The 23,123-nt window shown below is 32.7% G+C and overlaps 2 protein-coding genes across 9 annotated transcripts in view; both read left to right on the forward strand.

The window, feature by feature from the left end:
- LOC144840172 (RNA-binding motif, single-stranded-interacting protein 2-like) overlaps positions 1-18,099 on the forward strand; it is a 139,463-nt gene extending 121,364 nt beyond the window's left edge. For 6 of the 7 annotated variants that reach the window (XM_078695888.1, XM_078695890.1, XM_078695892.1 and 3 more), the window contains exons 3-11: positions 3,253-3,311; positions 8,038-8,129; positions 8,752-8,909; positions 9,404-9,607; positions 9,865-9,991; positions 11,720-11,818; positions 13,836-13,898; positions 14,049-14,123; positions 14,427-18,099. In XM_078695888.1, coding sequence (XP_078552014.1) covers positions 3,253-3,311; positions 8,038-8,129; positions 8,752-8,909; positions 9,404-9,607; positions 9,865-9,991; positions 11,720-11,818; positions 13,836-13,898; positions 14,049-14,111 — 865 coding nt within the window. In that variant the 3' untranslated portion in view covers positions 14,112-14,123; positions 14,427-18,099. The remainder of the gene's footprint in view (positions 1-3,252; positions 3,312-8,037; positions 8,130-8,751; positions 8,910-9,403; positions 9,608-9,864; positions 9,992-11,719; positions 11,819-13,835; positions 13,899-14,048; positions 14,124-14,426) is intronic. The other variant, XM_078695889.1, reaches the window with a different exon arrangement.
- Positions 4,334-7,572, forward strand: LOC144840166 (uncharacterized). 2 transcript variants are annotated; one of them, XR_013611849.1, is made up of 3 exons: positions 4,334-4,764; positions 4,962-7,323; positions 7,521-7,572. XR_013611849.1 is itself a non-coding variant. In XM_078695880.1 (3 exons), the coding sequence occupies exon 3, from the start codon at positions 5,051-5,053 to the stop codon at positions 6,425-6,427; it is 1,377 nt and encodes a 458-aa protein (XP_078552006.1). In that variant the 5' UTR covers positions 4,334-4,609; positions 4,661-4,764; positions 4,962-5,050; the 3' UTR covers positions 6,428-7,572. The 2 variants fall into 2 exon arrangements, 1 of the variants encoding a protein (XP_078552006.1); XM_078695880.1 differs by having other exon boundaries at positions 4,334-4,609; positions 4,661-4,764; positions 4,962-7,572.
- Positions 18,100-23,123: the final 5,024 nt, after the last annotated feature.

Below are 23,123 nucleotides of genomic sequence, written 5' to 3' on the forward strand. Positions count from 1 at the left end.
TTCATAATGAGTATTTCATATAGAATTGAGACTATATCGCAGCAAGCAGGCCAGGCTAGACCTATTTACACAGAAGATAATATTGCTGTAATTTTAAGGTTACAGTGAAAGACCCAAAAAGATTTCCATAATACATTTTTTAGTAAAAAATCAAAATGGCGGCAGTGGCGACAATGCCATTGATTAGTTGCTGCTGCTGTTGTGTCAATAATTTACGCTGCATAAACTATATTTCTGTTCACCTACATACAGACACCACTCCATGCTAATTGTCCTGTGGTAATGTAGGGCCTACTACATTATATTAGCGAATCTATGTACAGGACCTGATCGACACAAATTATGAGACTGCTATATAGGGCCTAGGCTTGTGTTACAGCTGCATGTAATTGCTTCCTCTTCGGACCAAAACTACCATATTAGTATTATTGGTCATATTTCTGCCTTTGTATTATTATAACACACTAATCACCGTACGGACACACACATTGCCGTATGAACAAATTGGTGAAAGAACAAATTGCTGTATGGTTAAATTGCCGAAAGGACAAAAATTGACGCACGGACAAAATTGCTGCAAGGACAAAAATTGGACAAATGTGCTTACAGTCTAACTAAATTTAAACGTTGAGGGCAGCATAGTATTTTAAAACCACGTCACTGAAATCACTCTGCTGGGAGCTGGGTTAAAAAAATAATCATGGAAGCGAGAATTGCAGGGCCGTACACAGGGGGGGTGCCCCCCCTCCCAAATTGCAAAAGGTCCACATTTTATATGGTCTTAAAATAAATAAGTACTCAATATTATGAAAATGGTCCAAAATATATTAATCCGCACCCACCTAAATAAAATCCTGCATACGGCCCTGAATTGTAACTAACTTTGGAAACAGAATTTAGCCCCTTGCAACTTGAAACAACTCGAAAATAAGGAAATTAATCTAAATCAAGTGCAATATATTTTAGATGGGTTATGTAATTTGAACAATACTCGGAGTTGATGACTAATCAATCAAAAGTTTCGCGCCACAGAAAATTTTCATGTTTCTGTGTTTCCTTGTTGCATATTGGTTGCATGTTGCCCTATTAGAGCTGCTGCTAAGAAAATTGTGAAAATAGATATAGGTCCCTGCAAAATGCAGTTTACATTGATATATGAAACGAAATTATATATATAAAAAATTGGTGAACATACGAAAAATGGATCACGAACATAATTCGTACCCTTTTGCTGTAGTGTACGTCGATACACAGTATCTAGGTAGCTAGGCTCCCTGACGAAGGGAATAGAGCCTCCGTAGCCCCCCGATGGCGCTACCACTGGATAACGCTACATTAACGCCGTGAGTCTGAACATACCCTACCCATTTAATTCAATAAAATCAAGTGGCAAATTACTGACAACCTGCTGGCTTTACATTCCACACATTTTATTATAACAAATTTCATTGTTATCGAAGGAATTAGGTTTAGTTATTCTGAGCGGTTTATATGGCTGCAGTGCTATATAAATACAGAATAACATACAAGTGTTTGACTATTACTTATTTCTGCATATCAATATCAATTAAAAATAGTACTCCTATTGGCCACTTTTGGTCTTAGGCCTAGCTTAGTTAGACTTAGGCCTAGCTGGTAACAGTGGTGGCGCCAGCGGGGAGCTACGCCTAGTCCCCCGTCGGAGAATGCGGATACTTTTCGTTGGGGAATATAATATACAGTAAAAATCATTCGCATTCACTTCGTAGCTTCAGCGCCTAGAAAAACGCGACGTTCCATTGGCTGTGAGGGCTATTATACACTCTATATGCATTCATTATTGCTAACTACTAAACAATAGGTACACTTGGGAGGTATAAACTGATTTCCCCAACGGAAAATGTCTAACCAACCCCTAAAAAAAGAAAACGGTCCACTTTTTAAAATTAATTGTTTTCAAAGTATAAGTGCAAGCTCGATATTTGTGCCAAAATAGATTTTATTGGCTAACTTTGTTTATTCTTGAGTTGTTGATTTCCAAAAAAGTTAGGTGCTATTTTTTTACGACCACCCCTTCAGCCGCCATTTTTTAATTTCAAAATGGCCGACATTCCACACTAAACTTTGTCATCCATGGTCTCATTGGAAAGGGAATGTAATACTAATAATTTTATCCCATTACATCCATATCAAAAAATGTATATATAAAATAATACAGTTTTACTAATATCTATTAGATTTTCCTTTGGCTTTTTGTCATAATTTTCCAATTGTGTACATAAATTGTTTTTAAATGTACAAGGAAAAAGGTCTCCTTCGTATTAAGATAAATACGGTTTTTCTTATGTTGGTAACATTTATCTGGTTATAACAATTTTAGTGTGTGAAAATACTTTCTAGTAAAGTTAAGTTGAACTATCAAGATCCTCGATGTGCTCGGTTTTCACATTGCAAGTAAAAAATAAGAAAACAACCATTGCTTTGCAGGTAAATTAGGTGCGACGCAAAATTGTTGTTTGATCTTGGAACTACTACAGCAAAAACGTAACTTTGGAAAGTAATCTAGATTTGTCTTATCTGCTAGTTAATCTAGTTTTCTTTATAACTATATCCAGTGCAGTGACCGGTGTCTATGTTGTTTTTTCAAACATGGTTTTCTGCCAATAGAAAAGAATTATGGCTACCCGGGCAAAAACAAACAATTGTGTTGATTGCATGTTGCATACACTCATAAGAATACAAATATGAACAACAAACGGATAAAATAGGATAATGCCCGGGAACAATAAAATAATAATAATTCAAAAAGGTAGTAAAGGCATTAGGACACATTTTCTTTATTTCGTGTTAATTTGAGGAAAACTGATTTTAATTCTATTAAAATCTTCCTAATATTTTAATATAATTTTACTGTATAATAATATTAAATGCAAAAATTCTGTTTGCTGCACCTGACGTTCAAAGAGAAATGCATGCCAATTAACATTGACATTCTTGACAGATGGTTTTATATTGTGTGGTACCCGGTTTGACAAAAATAACACTGTTATACAAATGATTATGAACGCTACGCAAATGATACCATGACCCGTAGCATTTTGTTTTTTACGAAATAGAAATTTAAACTACTCAAAATAAAATAGATTTAGAATTTAAAAAAGCTATCCAACGAAACAAAACAAAGATGTGATTTTACAACAGTGCACATTTATTTATATGTTTATATTAATAATAAAAAAGTAAATTTTGTGTATTTTGTTGTTTTTTTTTTAGATATGGAAAAATTAATTCCACAAAGGCAATACTGGATAAGAATACTAATCAATGTAAAGGTGAGTGAGCTTGTGAAAGTGAAGTTTAATCATAATAAACATACACTTTTTTCAACCCAGTCCCAAATCCGTAACCTACTTGCCCTGAAACACTGAAAAAATCTCCAAGCAACTAATTAGTACATATATTATTGTTCCATGTCAGCTTGTTCAAAAAATGGTTACAATCAGAAAATGTACTGCTGCTGTAACCATGCCATACTTTTGATCAAAAGCAAATAAGGTATCACATATGAAAACTCTAAATAATACTGTGTTACACCAAAATACACAAATTAATACAAAGACCATTTTTAAAAACTATTTTCATGTTTTCTTTTCATAGCACCGTAGGCTCATGTTAGCTGTGAATATTTTTTCGCCAAAAGTTAGATGTAGGCCTAGCTTTGACATCATTCTTTTGATAAACAGAGTACTTTGACAATAATACTAGCAGTATATATTAGCTATGTACCTAGCAGCTAAATATGCATTAAATAGCTATTACTCTAATGATAACATGAAGATTTAAGAGTATTAGTAAATGTTACCAAACTATAGTTATTATGCATTGTATTGGAGAGAAATGTAATTTTTTATCATGTATGGATTTTTTATTAATGCAAAATAAAAATATTGTGTTAACCACGCCCGACCGACTCTAAACTGTAATTTGTGAGCCAAACTGCAATTGTGAAACCAAAAGGTGAAAAAATGTTGTCTTCTTCGCTAAATTGGCGAATATATGGTTTTGATAGATATTTGGCATAACTTAGTCATTGTTTCTGCTTCCAAATAAATACTTTATATTACTTTATATTTTTTGAAGAAATGGTGCTCATAAAAAATATACCATATTTTCACCACCAAATTTGTGGACCCTTTCTACTACCAATGCAAATGATGTATGTTTTTTGACCTACAGCATATTAGGGGTTTGATCTTCTTTCATTATCCACTTTTTACACACTCTTTGTAGATAGTCTAGTTAGTCAACATCACATATATATATGTAAGTGCCAAATCCAAGCTAGGTTACTGTGCTTGTGTTCACTGAAGGGTGTCAAGTGAACAGGTGACCAACCATATGGGTTATGCTAATGAGGGCATAGCTTGCTTGGGCTGTGGCTGGCAGTTGGATAGTTAGGCTTGTTGGGTAAGGACCTAGCAAGCACAAAAGGCTTACTTAGAAGCCTATAGAAGTGGTAGATGTACCAAGGCTTACTTAGAAGCCTATAGAAGTGGTAGATGTACCAAGGCTTACTTAGAAGCCTATAGAAGTGGTAGATGTACCAAGGCTTACTTAGAAGCCTATAGAAGTGGTAGATGTACCAAGGCTTACTTAGAAGCCTAAGCTGGCCTAGCTATAGATGGTAGATGTACCAAGGCTTACTTAGAAGCCTAAAGCTGTAGTACGGTAGTAATTGATATAGTGTATAGCTATAGCTGCACATGTTATCCAGGCATATCTTTGGTAAGCAATTGAGACTTATCTTATTATTATTATAGTTGTAATTATTTTGAACCAAGAATTATTTATATTGTACTGTTTTATCTATGACTTATTTAGATACTTATGTAAGGTCTATTATTATTGTATAGAATTATTTATGTTGTACTGAATGATAGATACCGTATATATTATTTGTAATCATTATTTATTTGTTATAGTAAATCGGATCAAGTTGGAGAACAATTAAATTCCGCATTTGCAAGAAACTTGTTTGTGCAGTTATAAAATTTACAAAGTTATATCCACGATGGCTGAAGCTGCTTCAGAGAAATCTGTTAGAGTAAAACGTAAGACCGAGAAGGGTGCAGAGTATGAAAAGGAACGAAAGCTGAAAGGAATCAAAGAGTTGTGGCGTCGTGTTAAATTTGTGTCAGAAGCGTTGAAAGCTTCTTTGAATAAGGAAGTTACAAGAGAAAATCTGATTAAGGTGCATCAAGATTGGTTAATGGTGTATGGTGAATTTATGTTCCTTCATGATGAAATTTGTGGCTTGCTGAACGAGGAAGAGAAAATAATGTATAATGAATGGTTTGAAGACAAAGATGTGTGGTTGGCAAACTTAAAAGCTAAAGTAGAGGATTGGTTTGCGGTGCTTGAGGTAGAGCAGTCTGCGGCGGTAAATTCTCATCGCTCCGCAAGCAGGAAATCAACTAACAGTTCAAAATCTTCTAAGCGATCACTAAGTGCTTTTGTGATGCAAGAAGAGCAAAAACATGCAGAGTTGCTAGCCAGGCAGAGGAGTCTCACAGAAAAGCAGAGAATTCAACAGGAAGAGTTCAAACTCAAACAGTTAAAAGAAGAAAACGCTTTAAAAGAAGAGATAGACGTCGCCGAAGCAAGATTGAATGTTGCAAGGGATTTCGCAAGCGGAAGTGGTTCTGGTAGCCACAAAAGTACGTCATCAATGGAAGGGTTTCTAGATAGTGCATACCGACGAAATGTGTTATCCTTTGCTCCAGCGGATCCTGCTACTATTCCTGTATTAGATTTAGACCCATTGGATCCTGTTGTAGTCCCTGTTGTTCCTGGTGATGTAACACAAGCCTTTGCTCCAGCCGATCATGTTACAATTCCTGTGCTAACGTCAGTTGCTCCTGTGGTAGTACCTGCTGTTCCCGTAAACGTACTGGCAACCCAAAACTTTGCTCAAGCAGATCCTGCTCCTACTACAATTCCTAACTTAGCTTCGAACACAGTGACTCCTGTGGTAGTTCCTGTTACGCAAACTCATCTGTTTCAGCAAAACCGGCAGGGTTGTCAGGATTCTTTTTCTTCTAATAGAAAAGTTGGTTCTACTGATATGAACGAGGTGATAAGGACTATGCGGAAGCCACAAATGGAAATTAAGAAATTTGCAGGTGAATCCTTGGAATTCAAACGTTTTATAAGACAATTTAAGTCTAGAGTGGAACAGTTTTGTTCAGCAGATGAGAAATCCAATTGCTTCCGGAGAAGATGGAAACAAGCTCAATATTTGGCTGATCGTTTCTGGGAGAGATGGAAAAGTGAATATCTTCCGCTGTTACAAAGAAGACAAAAGTGGTTATCTCCAAAACAAGGATGGGTTTGTTCGGCAAGTAAAGGTAAAGACACATGCAAGTATCCTGACAAGGCCTGTGAGTAAACTATGTTTGCTGTTGGAGAATGATGATCCGGAAAAGTAAATCCGAGGCGTTGTCTATATTATTCTGAATTCAACAAAACAAAGAAGGAAGCTGAGAAAACTTAAGAAACTTTAAATGAACTTTATATTTAACTTTATTTTTTTTCGCTACTTATATACATTGTTGTTTAACATTATATTCAATAAGTTGATGGATAATTTGTGTTATAGGCCTGGATTTTACACTTTCATTGTATGAACTTTATATTTAACTTTATTTTTGTCGCTACTTATATACATTGTTGTTTAACATTATAGTCAATAAGTTGATGGATAATTTGTGTTATAGGCCTGGATTTTACACTTTCATTGTATTTGTATGTAGAATTGTGCAATGCGCAATTGTGGGTGGGTATGTAAGTGCCAAATCCAAGCTAGGTTACTGTGCTTGTGTTCACTGAAGGGTGTCAAGTGAACAGGTGACCAACCATATGGGTTATGCTAATGAGGGCATAGCTTGCTTGGGCTGTGGCTGGCAGTTGGATAGTTAGGCTTGTTGGGTAAGGACCTAGCAAGCACAAAAGGCTTACTTAGAAGCCTATAGAAGTGGTAGATGTACCAAGGCTTACTTAGAAGCCTATAGAAGTGGTAGATGTACCAAGGCTTACTTAGAAGCCTATAGAAGTGGTAGATGTACCAAGGCTTACTTAGAAGCCTATAGAAGTGGTAGATGTACCAAGGCTTACTTAGAAGCCTATAGAAGTGGTAGATGTACCAAGGCTTACTTAGAAGCCTAAGCTGGCCTAGCTATAGATGGTAGATGTACCAAGGCTTACTTAGAAGCCTAAAGCTGTAGTACGGTAGTAATTGATATAGTGTATAGCTATAGCTGCACATGTTATCCAGGCATATCTTTGGTAAGCAATTGAGACTTATCTTATTATTATTATAGTTGTAATTATTTTGAACCAAGAATTATTTATATTGTACTGTTTTATCTATGACTTATTTAGATACTTATGTAAGGTCTATTATTATTGTATAGAATTATTTATGTTGTACTGTATGATAGATACCGTATATATTATTTGTAATCATTATTTATTTGTTATAGTAAATCGGATCAAGTTGGAGAACAATTAAATTCCGCATTTGCAAGAAACTTGTTTGTGCAGTTATAATATATACTATATGGTCATATTGAGATAACTTTTTTCGTCTTTAAACGGTTAAACATGAGAAAAATAAGTCGATACTAGTAATTTTAGCGGCCCCCTATAAATCCCAAAATGCATTGCGCGCGGATTGATATTTTCGTTTTTCTTCTGTAATTCACACACATTTCGATCGATCGTGAGGCCAAAACAAATGGAAGACTCCTAACTTTTCAGCGAAAATACAAAGTTTTCCCCAATTTGTATCAACGGAGTCTGGTAAAAATAGAAAGACAATTAATGCAACAACTATACAATTTTTTAACACTGACACTATTATTATGAAAGATTGCAGAAAATACATACAATTATTTACAGGAAAAAAACCTCCCCTCCGCCCTTCTTTTTTTTATTTTGATTTTTATATGCAGCCTGATTATTATTATTTTTAACTCTTTTTTTTTCCTTCTTATGTAGGTTATGGTTTTGTAGATTTTGAAAATGGCCCAGCAGCACAAAAAGCAGTCACTGCATTACAAGCCAAAGGTGTGGCTGCCCAGATGGCTAAGGTAAGAATACAATAGAAAGTATGGAGTCTGGTGTAATGGTTTGACTTATTGGAGAATGATTATCACAAAAAAAATGTTTTAAACACACTAGACCTGCAATTGTTGACGTTCGACGATATAATGCATATATATATAACTTTAAAAACATTAAACCAGATCATTTCTTGTCTTAAATGTGCGTTCTAAGGTTAATTTTATGATAAAAAGAGAAAAATAATGCACTACCTAAGTAGTTTTGTAGGCCTAGCTCGTAAAGAGCGGTAACATATAAACATCGTACACTAGCTATAGGCCTAGCCTGACGTTGTCTTATTGCTGAATTAATTGTCTTTTCTTTTTTGGAAGAATCCGTTAATACAAATTGGGGAAGACCTGGTATTTTCGCTGAAAAGTTACGGTTCTTTTCTTTGTTTACCTTTCACGCGATCGGTCAAAGTGGCTTTATCACATCACAATATGAAAATATCAACCTGCCCACGATGCATGTTTGGTTTTATAGCTAATATTATTAGAATCGGAATTAGAAATTTTCGGACATGCTAGCTACGGCCCTGGAGATAAAAAATGGTTGGAAAGCTTGCAAATTTATATTAAATAACACAAATTCTTTGCTTTTTGACAGCAACAAGAACAAGACTTTACAAATTTGTACATCACAAACTTACCTAAACATATGGATGAGAAGGAACTAGAAAAATTGTTATCTCCTTATGGCCAAGTTATCAGTACTAGAATTTTAAGAGATGAACTGAAGCAGAGTCGAGGTATAGGATTTGCTCGGTAAGATAAATACTATGTGTTCTTTTTGTATACTGAAAACAAAAAAAGTCATTGCATTGATTAGTAAGATGAGGGCATATCAATTTGAATCTGGTGCGCATGCTTTAGTGCTGTTCCACCATATCCACGCTGATGGTAATTTGTGCCAATATCATGGCAGCCCAAGTAATATGAAATAATTTCCAGATCTTTCTCCCCATTTAATATCATGTATTTATTTTGTTATTTATTAATTTTTTTTTTTACTTACTGTACTATGTACGCACATTCATTCAAGAAAGTGTGCCACTGTTTCAAAAGTATTACTTTTGTTAATGTTATTTTTTATATCTTGTACATAATTTAGTTTCCTTGAACTGTAAATAGGTTCAATCATTTTTTTTTCTCTAACTTTATTTACACCATCATTCAGAAGTGTGCCACTGTTTCAAAAGTGTAGCTTCCAAATAAATTATTATTATTATTTCAAGTATAATTTAAATATTTATTTATAGAATGGAATCAAAAGAAAAATGTGAAGAAATTATTGGTATGTTTAATGGAAAAGTTTTAACAGGACAGACAGAACCTTTACTATGTAAATTTGCTGATGGTGGAGTAAAGAAACGAAAAGAATTCACCAAACATCCTAACAATGCCGCCAACTGGCCAAAAGTTGAGGAAGTTCAGGTTTACGATTCAGTATATGCTCCAAATGGGTATGTATATCTTGGTAGTGTACCACGATTAAAAATGGATACAAATTTCAATTAAATTATGTAACCTAGGTACTACAGTATGTGCTGTATTACATTCTCCCTCTTTTGGTTACCAAATAAATATTATTATTCCTAATAGCAGACTTTCCGGAAAACCAGAAATATTTGGCCAGCCCAAAGGTGTCCAATATTAGAGGAGTTGGTTGTATTTTAAAGCTAAGAAGAACTATAATAGTATGTATACTTATTTTCCATAGACGTGTTATGACACCAACAACACTTATTCAAAATCCATATGGAAACCATGTTCCATACACAATTCCCGGAGTCCATAGCGTTCCATATGTACATTCTCCATATATGGTCCAGCAACCAGTTCATCAGGTAATGTTTATTTTTTAAGCTAAAACTTAATGTAGTTAAAACAATAGTTAGTGGGGCTCCTTAGAATAAAAACCTGGTATGCAAACTTGTACCAAAAAATCGCAACTTTTAAGATTTGAAGCCATTTAAAAGCGGTTGACTACAAATATCGACCTATTTCATTAAAAAGTGGCCAAATGCCAAAAAATAGATTTTCTTCATACTTTGGTAATTAATCACACTTTAGGTAAATATAACAAAACTGAAATATTTTTTTTTTTAAAGTAATGGTTGCCACGGTAACAGGTGTGTGATTTCCTTATTAGATATGGCACCTATGAAAAACAAAAAAGAATTTGTAAATTGTTTTTGTGAAATCTTTTTGTACCAATCTTGCTCTAATGTAAAACAAAATTTTAGGTGAATTAATTATTGAATTTAGGAGATATCATTATTTTTCTTAGGAGTGTTTTCAGGAATTTCATACATGGGAATTTTTTAATGTTTACTCCGATGGTAACGCTTCAAATGCAACCATGGTGCAGGCATGATTGGTTGAATGGTTGCTCTTGCTGTTTCCATTAAAATTATCGTGGGGAATCATGTAATTTCTGTGTAGTGTTTCTAGATAAATGCATTTTCTCATGTTATTTTGTAATATAGAAATAGGTGGTATAGCTTTTTCAGTCATTTTTCAGAAAATGTTTTTTTTTTTGTTAAAACATACTAAAATATATGCCTATATAGATATTAGTATCTAAAATCTACCCTGGTTTGTTTATTAGTAATTACCTATTTTCCATAAATTCAAAATGGCTGCCATTTGAAAACTTTGTCCCTAATTATCTCTTTAACCACAAAGTTTCTTGTAAAGAATGTTTTAAACACATATAAACATTATCCTTAAGATTCAGAATAACTAATTTAATTTTGCCTTTGGAGTCTAGGTCAATGGTCAATTTATTACACTATATCAAATTATTTTATATCTTAAACTAGATTATTTTGAATAAGAATGTATTGGGTACAAATATAAATGTGGCCTTAAAGCTTTAAAATAACATTTAATTTGTGCTTTAATAAAATCAGATGTTGTGACATTATGAAATGGCCAGTTGAAGTTAAAAAGTAGTTTTTTTCTCTCTTTCGTCAAATTTATACAAATTTCAAAGAGCACGCAGTGCGCTTCTACGTGCCAAATTTTCTTTCAAATCTTATAATTTTTTGCTTAATTCATTATCTTTCGAAATTGTGATCTTCAAGTTTATTTTGACAACGTCATACCAAAAACTTAGAACATGGTGTGGTTCCCGTAATTTAACCTATTTTACACTGTATATAAGCATATATGCATCAGGTAATAGGATTGCATAAATCAATATTTTGCGGTCATATTTAACGTATTTGCATGTTTTTAAAAAAATTAAATATCAGTAAAATTATAAAATTGATCACCTATAATTCTTCAAAGTGACGAATTTAATTCTAGTTAATAATAAAAACATACTATTTTAGTCTTCAAACATTTTGGTTCTGGTTTTTATACATACAAACAGGGAACTGCTAACTGCTACTAAAGCTAGCGTTTTAGAGTTGTACCTAACACTGTACTACTAGGTTAGCCCAACTACATATTCTAGAGAAATTATATAATCCTATATTAATAAAACTTAATAATAGATGAGATAGTATAGTAATATAATCTATGTTCTTTAATACTAACATTAGTTTCATATTTTTCATACATAGATGACCCAAGCACTGGACCCAACCGGTAATCTTTCTCTTCCGCAACAAAGCATTGTACCAAATGTCGCACACATGGGACAGATCCAGCTTGCTGGAACAGTAAGTTCTCACAAAACTGTTTATATTATTATCCATACAGCTTTGAAAGCACACAGTATTTCTAATGGTGTCCAAAACTGCTTTATTTTATCAGGCAACACATGAAAGCATAACCTAACTTAGCCTACTAGGCTTCTGTACTATCAGGGAAGAGTGTAATTTCACTCTTGTACAACTAAGCCCCTAACCTACTGTAGGGTTCTATTATATACCCATGCTTTATCATGTAATACCATCTTTAATGAGGTTGGCCTATCCAATTCCAAGGAAGAAACTGATCATTAACTTAGGGCCCTCGACAAAACATACTGTATAAGTACAAACAAATAAATATTCAGAACAATGTAACATATATAGAATCTGTACATTAAAATTTAGAATCGTAAAATTGTTGATGGAAAAAAAAACGAACTTATCTCCAAGAAAAGTCAAGAAATAAAATAAGGACAATTATAGTAGAAAATCGTGTAGTTGGTCGACCTCCTGGCCTGAGTTGACGAATGGCTGAACCGTTAAGGCTGAGGCACTGTATCTAAAGAGCCAACAATATTGGCATGGGTTCTAGGCGTGCCAACTGGTGGTGGAACAAGTCTTCTCGGATAAGGACTACAGTATAAACTGTAACCCCGGTGTACATAGTTATAACCCGTGGGCACTTTAAAAAACCCAGTTTATTGTTCGTGGCAAACTGGTTCACAAAACAGCCCTGTATCAGGGGGATTACCACCTATCTGATAGGAAAGTAATTAATTTACTCTTGGCCAAACAGGTGCGGATCCAGGCGCAGATATTATTAGCGACCTAGCCCTGGGCCTGGCCTACTAAATGGATTTTTACCTTAGGGTTATTACCGAGAGTTGATTCCATTGTTATTTAATTGACACGATACTCCTTGTACGTTAAAGACCTATTCCCTACAATTTTCCCTACGTTTTGTCAAAATAATGCATATATATTACTAAAAATTAAACCAGGTCATTCCTTGTCATAAATGTACGTTTTATGGTAAATTATGATGAAAGGAGCGAAACAATGGACTACCTAAGTAGCTCACATTGAATTTCCTCTCGTGGACGGTCTTTAGGCCTAGTCTAGCTAGTCTTAGTATTGTAGGCCTAGCTGGTAAACACCGGTAATGTACGAATACATCATACGCCACCTCTAGGCCTAGTCTAGCTAGTCTTAGTATTGTAGGCCTAGCTGGTAAACACCGGTAATGTACGAACATCATACGCCACCTCTAGGCCTAGTCTGGCGTTGCTGTATTTCTTTCTTCTATTTTTTAGCAAATTCTGTTAATACAAATTGGGGAAGACTCGGTATTTACGCTTAAAAGTTACGGTTTTTCAATTTGTTTTGCTTTCGCGATCGTTCAAAAAAATGGGTGAATGACAGAAGAAAAACGAAAATATTAATCCGAGCGCAATGAATGTTGGGATTTATAGCATATTTTTAATTGGAATAGGACCATATAGTATTTATTTCTACATGAAATGTAGTTTATGACCTTATATTAGAACTAAAAAACGTAGGGAATGGGACTTTAATATTTATTATTCAAAAATTCAACCACCTAACATGTGAATAATATGTGGTTAAAATATTGTATCTATCGATTATCATGAACGCGTGTGGGTTTTGACACTTGCTTCTATTCTATACCAAGACTTCTATCCTCCCATGCTTATACTCTATACTCATGCTTCTATACTCTACCCAGTCTGCTATCCTATACCCAAGATTCTATTCTATTGATATATGCAGACATCCTCATAATAGAAACTGAAGCTTTCATGGTATGTGTAAGCATCTCTTTTCTTAAAGTGATACTGTTTACAATTTTATTACCAAATAAAATAGTCCTGTTTGATTACAAAATAATGTTGATTATCTTATTTAAGATTTATTATTCGCAGAATATTGAGTACTAACATCTTATGTATTTATTTTGACAACCACGAACCGTTAACACAAAACCACTTACAATATCTTGTTCTCATTTTGTTCTCATTTGTAGTATTTACAAGCTCAGTACCCACAAGGCTATTCCACACAAGTTCTTCAGCCATTAACTGTTGAGGTAAGACTTAAAATAAATAAATTATTAGACCATGAAGAATAGGATGTGAGGAAATTCATCTCCATCCCTGTAAAAAAAGTTAAGATTCTTGTGTATGTTGAGTTGGGTAGCATGTGTTATTCAAACCTGTATATTATTTGTAACACCTAGGATGCCAGTGGACTGCCAGTAGATGAAGCACAGCAGTATTATACTGCTCAGCAAGCCAAGTAACCAGTAAAACAGGTAATTATTAACTTCTCAATGCCATACATTTAATAATTCATGATTGTTGCATTTTGTATCTAAAATTATTGAATTTGTAAATAACTTAAGCTTTGGAATGGCCAACTGAAACTCCCAAAAATCATGAAAAATTAAGCATTTTCTATGGCCACTGAAAAGCATGTCAACAATTTATTTTAGGTCTTGGTTTCTTTTAGTAAAACACTCAATCCTCCTTAGATCACGACATTAAACTACAAATAATATATGATCATTTATTTTTGCGTCAAATTGAAATATTTATATTTTATTATTTTATAATAGGTGTGTGTGTGTCAGCAATGCAGACTTTACAAAGGTACTGAATATAGGGGCTGATAAGTTTCAATTATTATCTTTCACATTTTTCCTCTCCAATGATGAAAATCAACAAAATGAATGCAGATGCATTTAAGTGCCAGAAAAAACAAGTAGCCAAAGCTTCCTGGATCTCTCATGAAAGCTTTCGAGGATCTCTGAAGAAAGGTCTCTAGGATGTCCGACAAAAGGTCTCTAGGACTTCTGAAGAAAGGTCTCTAAGACGTCTGAAGAAAGTTTGTTGGATGTCTGAATGTCTGTAGGATATCTGATGGCAAGTTTCAAAGGTCTTTATAGACTGTTGATTGCAAGCTTATTTTCTCTCATTTGTATGATTCTCTTTGAAAGTCCTCTAGGATGTCTGAAAGAAGCTTTATGTTTTAAAAGAGTAAAATTGTTTTATTGATTTTTGTGTGTACCTAAATTTATGTATATACTTGTACAAACAATGTTACAATAGTAACTGTAGAGTTACTAATTACTGTTTTAATCATTGTTCAGTTATTACAGTAAGCCCTAATAATGTTTTAATTGTTAAAATCTTTTTGAATTCCATTACTAAAAAAGTGGATTATTTTGCATGAATTTGCACCTCAAATTACTAAATTTTTGTGATGTGAAATAATTAGTCCAGTAAAAAATATGGTTGAACCTAGAACAAATTGCAACAGAATTGGTTGTAATGGTCCAAATGAACGTCATATCCAAAGTTTACCAAAATCGGACTTCAAGAAGGGGGGTTAATTAGCATAAATTCAAAATGGCCTCTATTTACTATACAATTTTGAAGCCCTGTATCCCCTTAACATTCAGGTATCAGAATGTGTACTGTAGTTACTTTCCAGTACAGGCGAAGTTTACCATTTTCATTTAGCCAACATCTTAATTTATGCTAATTAACCCAATTTAGTAAACTTTGGATATGATGTTCATTTGAACCATATTTACCAGACAAAACAAAAACAATTTCTGTTGTAGTTTCTTCTAGGTTCACCCTATTTTTGACTTATCTTTACTGGACTATAGTGTACAACATACTTTGGTAACTTGAACAACATAAACTACAGGAAAACAATATTCAAGAAATGGGTAACAGTGTTTAAAAATCATTGTTTTAAAGTAAAAAAAGTAGCATTATTCCAATTAAAGATCATTTCTAGTGAAATATGATATGTAGTAATTTTTGTATCTTCAAGAAGTGGTCTTTAGTTGTAAGATGATATGCACTTTTGTGTATAATTGTTATTTAAGATAATTTTAAGTTTATGCATACATTGTCTTCAAGTAGATTAGATTTAACTTTGATTTGTAATATAGACTTGTTGAGGTTTTTATGTGTAGTATAAGTATAGTTATTATCCTGTGGATTTCAGATGCATTTTAATTGAATTGATCATTCAAAATGTTTAAGCATTCAAGAATGTGCTTTAATTCAGCAACAATAAGTGTTTACAATTTTCAAATTGAATAAAAAATATGAATGTGTAATGTCATTGGTTATCTGGAGGTGTATGTTTCATTAGTGCTAACAAAAAATAAGAAAAGATGCTAATCTAAATATTAGGTAGGTTTTTAAACATTACTGTAGAATTGATTCTAGAATTTAACAAAATGTAATTTGGCTAGTAAAAGTGTTGGGTGAAAGTGTTACATGTTTAAATGTTGGTTAGAAATTGCCCAATACAGTAGTTATTATATGGTGAATCAAAGAATGGTAGATTTTGTGGTCAATTTTGAATCTAATTGTTAATGTCAGTGGTTCTTAACACTTCAAAAAACTTGTTTTTGTAAATTAAATTGTTTATTGAAATTATTTGTTTTTAAAAATGTTATGCATTACCTTCTACAGAAGTACACATGCTTGGTAAATTGTTGTGGAATGATTATAGTATAGTACATAATTGAGTTAAAAGAGTAAGAATTTTTGAAAACTAAATTAATGTGAAATTGAAGATTTATACCTATGTAAGTGAAATCCACAATTTACCATTTAATGTTTAATTCCAGATGATAAATAAGAGAAAAGAAAGGTGCAGTAACGTATAAAACGGTCTACCATCATGATGCGGTTAAGGCATCAGTGGTATGTGCATATTCCAAGGTTTATTCCATGATAAGGTTGAAAATAGTCACAATAATTAGTCTGAACAGTTGCTGTATTAATGACTTAGAAGGCAACAGATGATAAATAATGTTTAGCATTAAGGTATATGTGTAGCATTAAATATCTATGCAACAAATGAATGGTTAAAATAAAGTGCCAATCTACATATCATGTACACATTACCTTTTAAATTGTTGAAAGGAATCTAAATGAGAAAACATGCAATGTATGTATGAATCCCATTTACTTTTCATCCTTCAAAAAACAAATCGAACAAATCTATTGAATATCTAGCAACCAAATGAAAATAGGCAATATAACAATATATTTTGTACGGATGGAAAGAGAACATGATGTGATTGAACATAGTTTTATATGGATGGAATCAGGGAATTTTGAGGAGTGATCATGGAGTTGCTTAAATTTTTACATGGCAACTATGTAAGTAAAGATGGAAATGAACATTAAACAAATCATAATTAGCTGATTTTGTTAATTTTTAAGAGATTTTTTGTTCTGTTATATGTGTTTTACAGTTGAAAATAGATTAGCAATTTACTTAATAATGATAATAGACCCGCTGAAATAATATGCAAATTTGATATTCAAATCCAGAGGTGCACTCATGAATATCAAACCTTAAACAAAGGTACTTTGTTTTGAGCAGATTGGCAGGTATTAGAAATTGTGGTGGTGATGATGATTTTTGTTTGATACGTTTCTACTCATGTTCTTCCATTTATCATTGCCTTTAGTTGTGTTGTTTGTCATTGTTTATAACTCCTGGTAAATTCTCTATGTAAAGTTGTTACCCGAAGCAGTGCGAAAAAAGGGATTATATGAATTTGTTGCTGTAAATGTGCTGCAAGTAGAGTAGCTGACATTTCTGTGTTTTGTTTTTGTGTTACCATGTTTTGCATAATTATAGTTAAGGTAGTTTTAGAACAACACATTTGTAGCTTAAGGTAAATTTTCAGTTTGATACTCTTTTTAGTGATGAATGGATTGTATCAAGTGGTTAAAGGTAAAATTATGGATAAAGATATAAATGATGATAGATGTGATATGATTGATGAAAAGTTGGTTTTTCAATCAACAATGAATAGATTTTGATTTGCATCGTTCACGTGATGACCCCGTTTTTTGTATAGGCTGTGGTTGTTAAAAATCATACAGTTGATATAGGCATATATAATAATACATGATATGTTATATGCACAGTCCTTTTTTTGTATAATATACTATATAATGTTTAACATAACAGTTTCAATTTAGCTTTAGATAGTAGTATCTATAGTTATGTACAATACCTTTTATTTTAAATCCTACCTTAAATTCAATTGAAATTGTTCCAAGGGTGTTTTTACTGATTCCAGGCACTCAGTATTTGAGATATTACCAAAAAAACAGAAAAGTAGAGCCTTTAAGAAGCACTCAATTTATGTTAAAGTATGGTATGTATGTACAGGTATATTGGGTTTGGTTTTGTTTTTTTTTCCGACAACGTTCCATGTATTGTTTGATGCGTTCCACAAAAATTACAAAAAATATAACCAATCTTAATATTATAATAAACAAGTATTCAAGTATCTTTCCTGCATGTTGTAAAGCATATTTGGTTCTGTACATTATTATTGCATATCATTAATAGAACAAAATATTTTTACGATGTGCCTTACTGTAATATTATAACATACAACTCATTTGTATTGCAACTTTTAGTTACTGTAGTTTTGCTTACTCCTGTTCTGTAATGGTTTCTTATATTATTGATATGTAATGGTTTAGCCCATGAATCCTTTACAATTATTTCAGTGCAATACACAGTTTTATATGAAAGAAATTCTATCAAATTAATTATCAATAAATGGCAAAGGAATAAAGATTTTATAAAGATTATAATGCGCCATATTTTACTCAATTTATTTATTTCAAATAATTATTACTGCCAGTAATGGCACAAAATCAATATCCTTGAATGGTTAATGAAATGGAACTAAATTAAATTATTTATTTGGTATTTTATGCATACAATTATTGATCAGTTCATTGACAATACTGATGTATATAGCACAGAACATAATCTATCTAAAATGAAATACTTAATTTTAGCAACTTTTAAGTATCTATTAGTTTAGATGGTATGAACATTATTCCAATCTAAGAGGTCCTTTTACATTCTACATATTTGATAAGTACAGTAGTAGATTGTATTGTAAATGGTATTAGTTATTGGATGCAAAAGAGTGCCAATGGAAGCCCTTCCTTCTAGAATGGGCAAATTTTGTTTTTATGTCGCCTAGGTTGTAACCATGGATATGCCGATGTTATAATGGGTTTTGAATCTACCTCACATTCCGGACTGTTAAACTGATTATAAGTTATTGCTGCAGTCTAGTGGGCCAATCATAGTTGTTTTTTAGAAAATATTTGGTTTTTTATTGATATTATTGTAAAGATTCATCACGTGAGAGATGCAAACATCATTGTCTCAACATTGCAAGAATTTTTTCAAAAGTTAGAAGATTTAGGGTTTTAATTGTACACATCTTTAAACACTTGTATGTGTTTCTGGCATAGAAAACAAATCATCACAGCTTATGTTAGGCAATCTCTCTATAAACTCATTTTGATTAAAAAGAATTTTCAAGAAAAATGTTATGAATACGAGTTTTATTACCAGTATATTAAAAACCTTTGGTGTTGCGGATAACCCTTGTCATTAGGTGTACATCCCATTAGGGAATTGAAAGAGATTTCCTTATTACATAACATTTAAATATAGTCCGGCAGCCATAACCTTGCAATATTTTCTATAGTTTTTTTTTTTGATGGATTTTGATTCTCAATACCATCAGAATGAAGAATTTTTTTATCAGCATTGAGCAATTTGCGTAATTAGCATAAACAAAATGGCCGCTATTTTCATACAAACATGCTATATCTCAGGAATTTCTGGACATATTGGGTTGATTCAACAGAAATGTATTTGTCAAATTGACCGGAAACCCTATTTTTAGCAATTTTGACCTTTGAACTATTTTCGCCATATCTAATTAACGGCAGGTCGGAGAGAATTAAAACTAGGTGCAAATTGTTCCCAAGGTATATATTTATATTCAGTCTAACAAAAGATTTGGTTATTGACCTTTGACATAAATTAACAAATTTATTCTATATTTTGATAATATAAATAAATAAATAATTAATAAATATTTGTCATAGGAAGCCAATTTTGGTGTCAAATTGTTCAGAATATATGTGTTTATATTTGTCATAGTGCAAAATGTTTTCCAAAAGTGACCGGAACATGCACTTTTTGTGTATTAACATTTGACCCACTTTTCTCATTTAAATAACGACATTGCATAGAGTTTAAACTAGGCGCACATTTTTTATAATAAAAGATATATACTTTTATCTCTTAGTGTACGTGAATTCTGTAATCCGTATTACGCCCATTTACTCAGTCAAGCGGATCAGAAGGGTAATATATCCCGTATTACCTGTTTGATGTTTCTACGCGCGCGTTGTTTATGTATTGTATTTTTATGGTTGAGCGCATACGTAGTTGTGATTTCAATCATCGAATATGAACCCGTATTCGACGGTCCGTCAAAAAAGCTAATCGTAATCGTCGAAGGCTCCCTATTGTTGTGTACACTAAGAGATAAAATCGTTGCACCCTGCTTGTTCTTACGAAATACGGGAAATATCTACCGTGAACAAGCAGGCAGGTAGGTCTCATTTGCAAACTACACAAAAATAGCGTTGTAGGTTATTAAATCCACGTCCTAAAAGGGGGTGTCACGAAACCTAAGATTACAAAAACTAAGACCCACTAAGACCTAAGATCACAAAACCTAAGACCCAAGATCTTAGATTGCCAATAGTTCCCTTTCGCACCTGCCTGTAACTGTAAATGTGTTAACCAACTTTATCCTGAATACCACACCTTATTAGAATTACTACTTTTATGAAGAAGAATCAAACAAATAATAAATAACATTTTACAGACGTTTTTTATGCGAATTTCGCATACTCCAATAATTATGTTCAATATTTTTGTTTCTATGGAACGCCAAAAGAGCAACATTAATAGAGTGCTAAAAACTATGTGGAATCCATCTATTTAACAGATTTTTTTTGGTAAAAATCATGTTCAATTTCAATATATTTTGTCACTGTCAATACAAATAAAATGAATGAAATTTATATATCCCCCTCAGGTCGCCCTTATGACCACGCCTAGTGTATGTAGTGATGCTGATTTAAAGATCGATTAATATTCTTTGAAAACAGAAAAGTATCAGCAGTAACAGATTACAGCATTTTTATTGCCAAAATATATTTAAATTAAACATGCATTTCACCAATAAATTCATTAAAAGTAAACGCATTCCACCCTCTATCACTGTTGCTCTTTTGGCGCTCTATAGAAACGAAAATTTGTGAATAGTGTGCGAGAAGCACATCTGTAAAATCACCAATGTTTATTTTATAAATAACACCAAGTATTTATTTGTTCCTTTTTATGTGTAAAAAGTACTTATGAGGCCTAATTCTAAGGTGTGATTTTTCAGGATAAAGTTAGTTGAATTAATTTGGAGTCAAAATACAAGGCAGGTGCGAAAAGGAAACACCCCTGAAACCAATGCAATGGAGTAAATATATATCAACAAACAAACGGGTGAAAATATTGAGTGTATTGAGAGTTGCCTTCTGTTTGTAATAAATATTTAATTAAATTTATGGTAAAAAGCATTGATAAATGAAACCTACTATGTTTAAAATTATGTATAGATCAACAATTATTGTTTTTAAGCTATCGTATATATTAGAAATTGTAATCTTAGGTCTTGGGTCTTGCGTTTCGTGATCTTTAGGTCTTAGTAGGTTTCGTGACACCCTCTAAAAGGGGTCCTACTATTACTAAACACAACCAGATACCTACCAGAGCAACAAATCCTACCACCAGAGAGCAGCCACCTGCTTGAAATTGATTCAAAGCTCAATTCTTTAAGAAACTGATAAAATTTAAGTTAAAAGTGAATTTCTCGCCGTCGCAATTTCAGAATCGATTGCGTTTGATCATCATAAGTAAACAGTACTGTAGAGTAGTGCCGAAACGAACGCGTTCATCCGTGTCTATGTGTAATCTATGGCGCGCCAAGCTGTCATTTATTCGCAAATAAAGATATCTTAGTTTAAAACTAAGATATCTCTATTTAAAACTAAGATATCTCTATTTAAAACTAAGATTTCTTAGTTTTTAATAGAGATATCTCTATTAATAGAGATATCTCTATTTAAAACTAAGATATCTCTATTTAAACTAAGATATCTCTATTAATAAAGATATCTCTATTAATAAAGATATCTCTATTAATAGAGATATCTTAGTTTTGTTTCCGGTTCAGTGTTTTATGGGTAATACGATTTTCCATCTGTGACTAAGGTATGGTCATATTCCCATATTGTAACAATATCTTATCACCGTCCCAGTTGTAATATAAGAGGCTATAATGAAACAAAAGGGAACAGAGGCAGAAACAGGATGTTTGAGAAAAAATTATAATGAGCACATAAACACGTTTCCATGCATTCTAACCGAAAAAAAGAGATAAAAACCCCATGGTACAGTATTTGATCACTATTTAATTATGGATGACAGCAGTTTCTATGTATAATTTTGAATACGCTTTCGTGAAATAGCTTGGCGGATAATGCCGATCTTGTTTTATGGTAAACAAACTTGAAGTGCCTCTAGTTTTCTAGAAATTTCAATCTTATTTGTCTGGTCCGCGGTAATAGAAAATTATTTATAAGCCATGTGTTAATCCAAGTGCAGTCAGTAGGGAGGAGTAGAAGATGTAGATGATGATAATTGTTATCTTGAAGTTTGTAATACGAAAAATAAATTTAAATGTGAACACATCGATGCTCATTGCAATGAAACCGACTATTGTCTTTTAGACCGTCTATATTGTACATAAATTTTACTATTAAATCGGAAAGGGAAAAAAAGACTAGTTTGAGAGAATGCAACACTCAGAATGCGTGGTATACACACGTAAATAATTTGTCCGTTTGTGATGTCGATGGGTGTCCCTTTTCACTTCTTTTTACTAGATTTTCAACCTTCCAAATGCTCGGTATAAGAGCCCACATCCAAGTTTATTATTGCAACTCGAAACTCCACGAAATTAATACAGTACAATATCGGCTCTCTCTGCAACAATTTTATTATAATGTTTTTCCGTTTTATAATATACTAATAATACTAGTTACAGCAGTGTAGCTTATACCTGTCTGACCTGGAAACCAACAACTATAAACACCTTGGGATGTCCCTAATGGGACATTAATCTTCCATTCTAAATGGCACACTTCCCACCACGTTCACAACTATACCCTTCCCTTCATACTTTGCAACAGGAAACAAAACTAAGATATCTGTATTAATAGAGATATCTCTATTAATAGAGATATCTTAGATTCAACTAGAGATATCTTAGTTTTAAATAGAGATATCTCTATTAACAGAGATATCTTTATTA

This window comes from Antedon bifida, chromosome 4 (genome assembly GCF_963402885.1).
Source record: "Antedon bifida chromosome 4, ecAntBifi1.1, whole genome shotgun sequence".
NCBI lineage: Eukaryota > Metazoa > Echinodermata > Crinoidea > Comatulida > Antedonidae > Antedon > Antedon bifida.

Coding starts and splice junctions, on each gene's coding strand:
- LOC144840166 (XM_078695880.1), top strand. CDS start 5,051: ATGGCTGAAGCTGCTTCAGAGAAATCTGTTAGAGTAAAACGTAAGACC.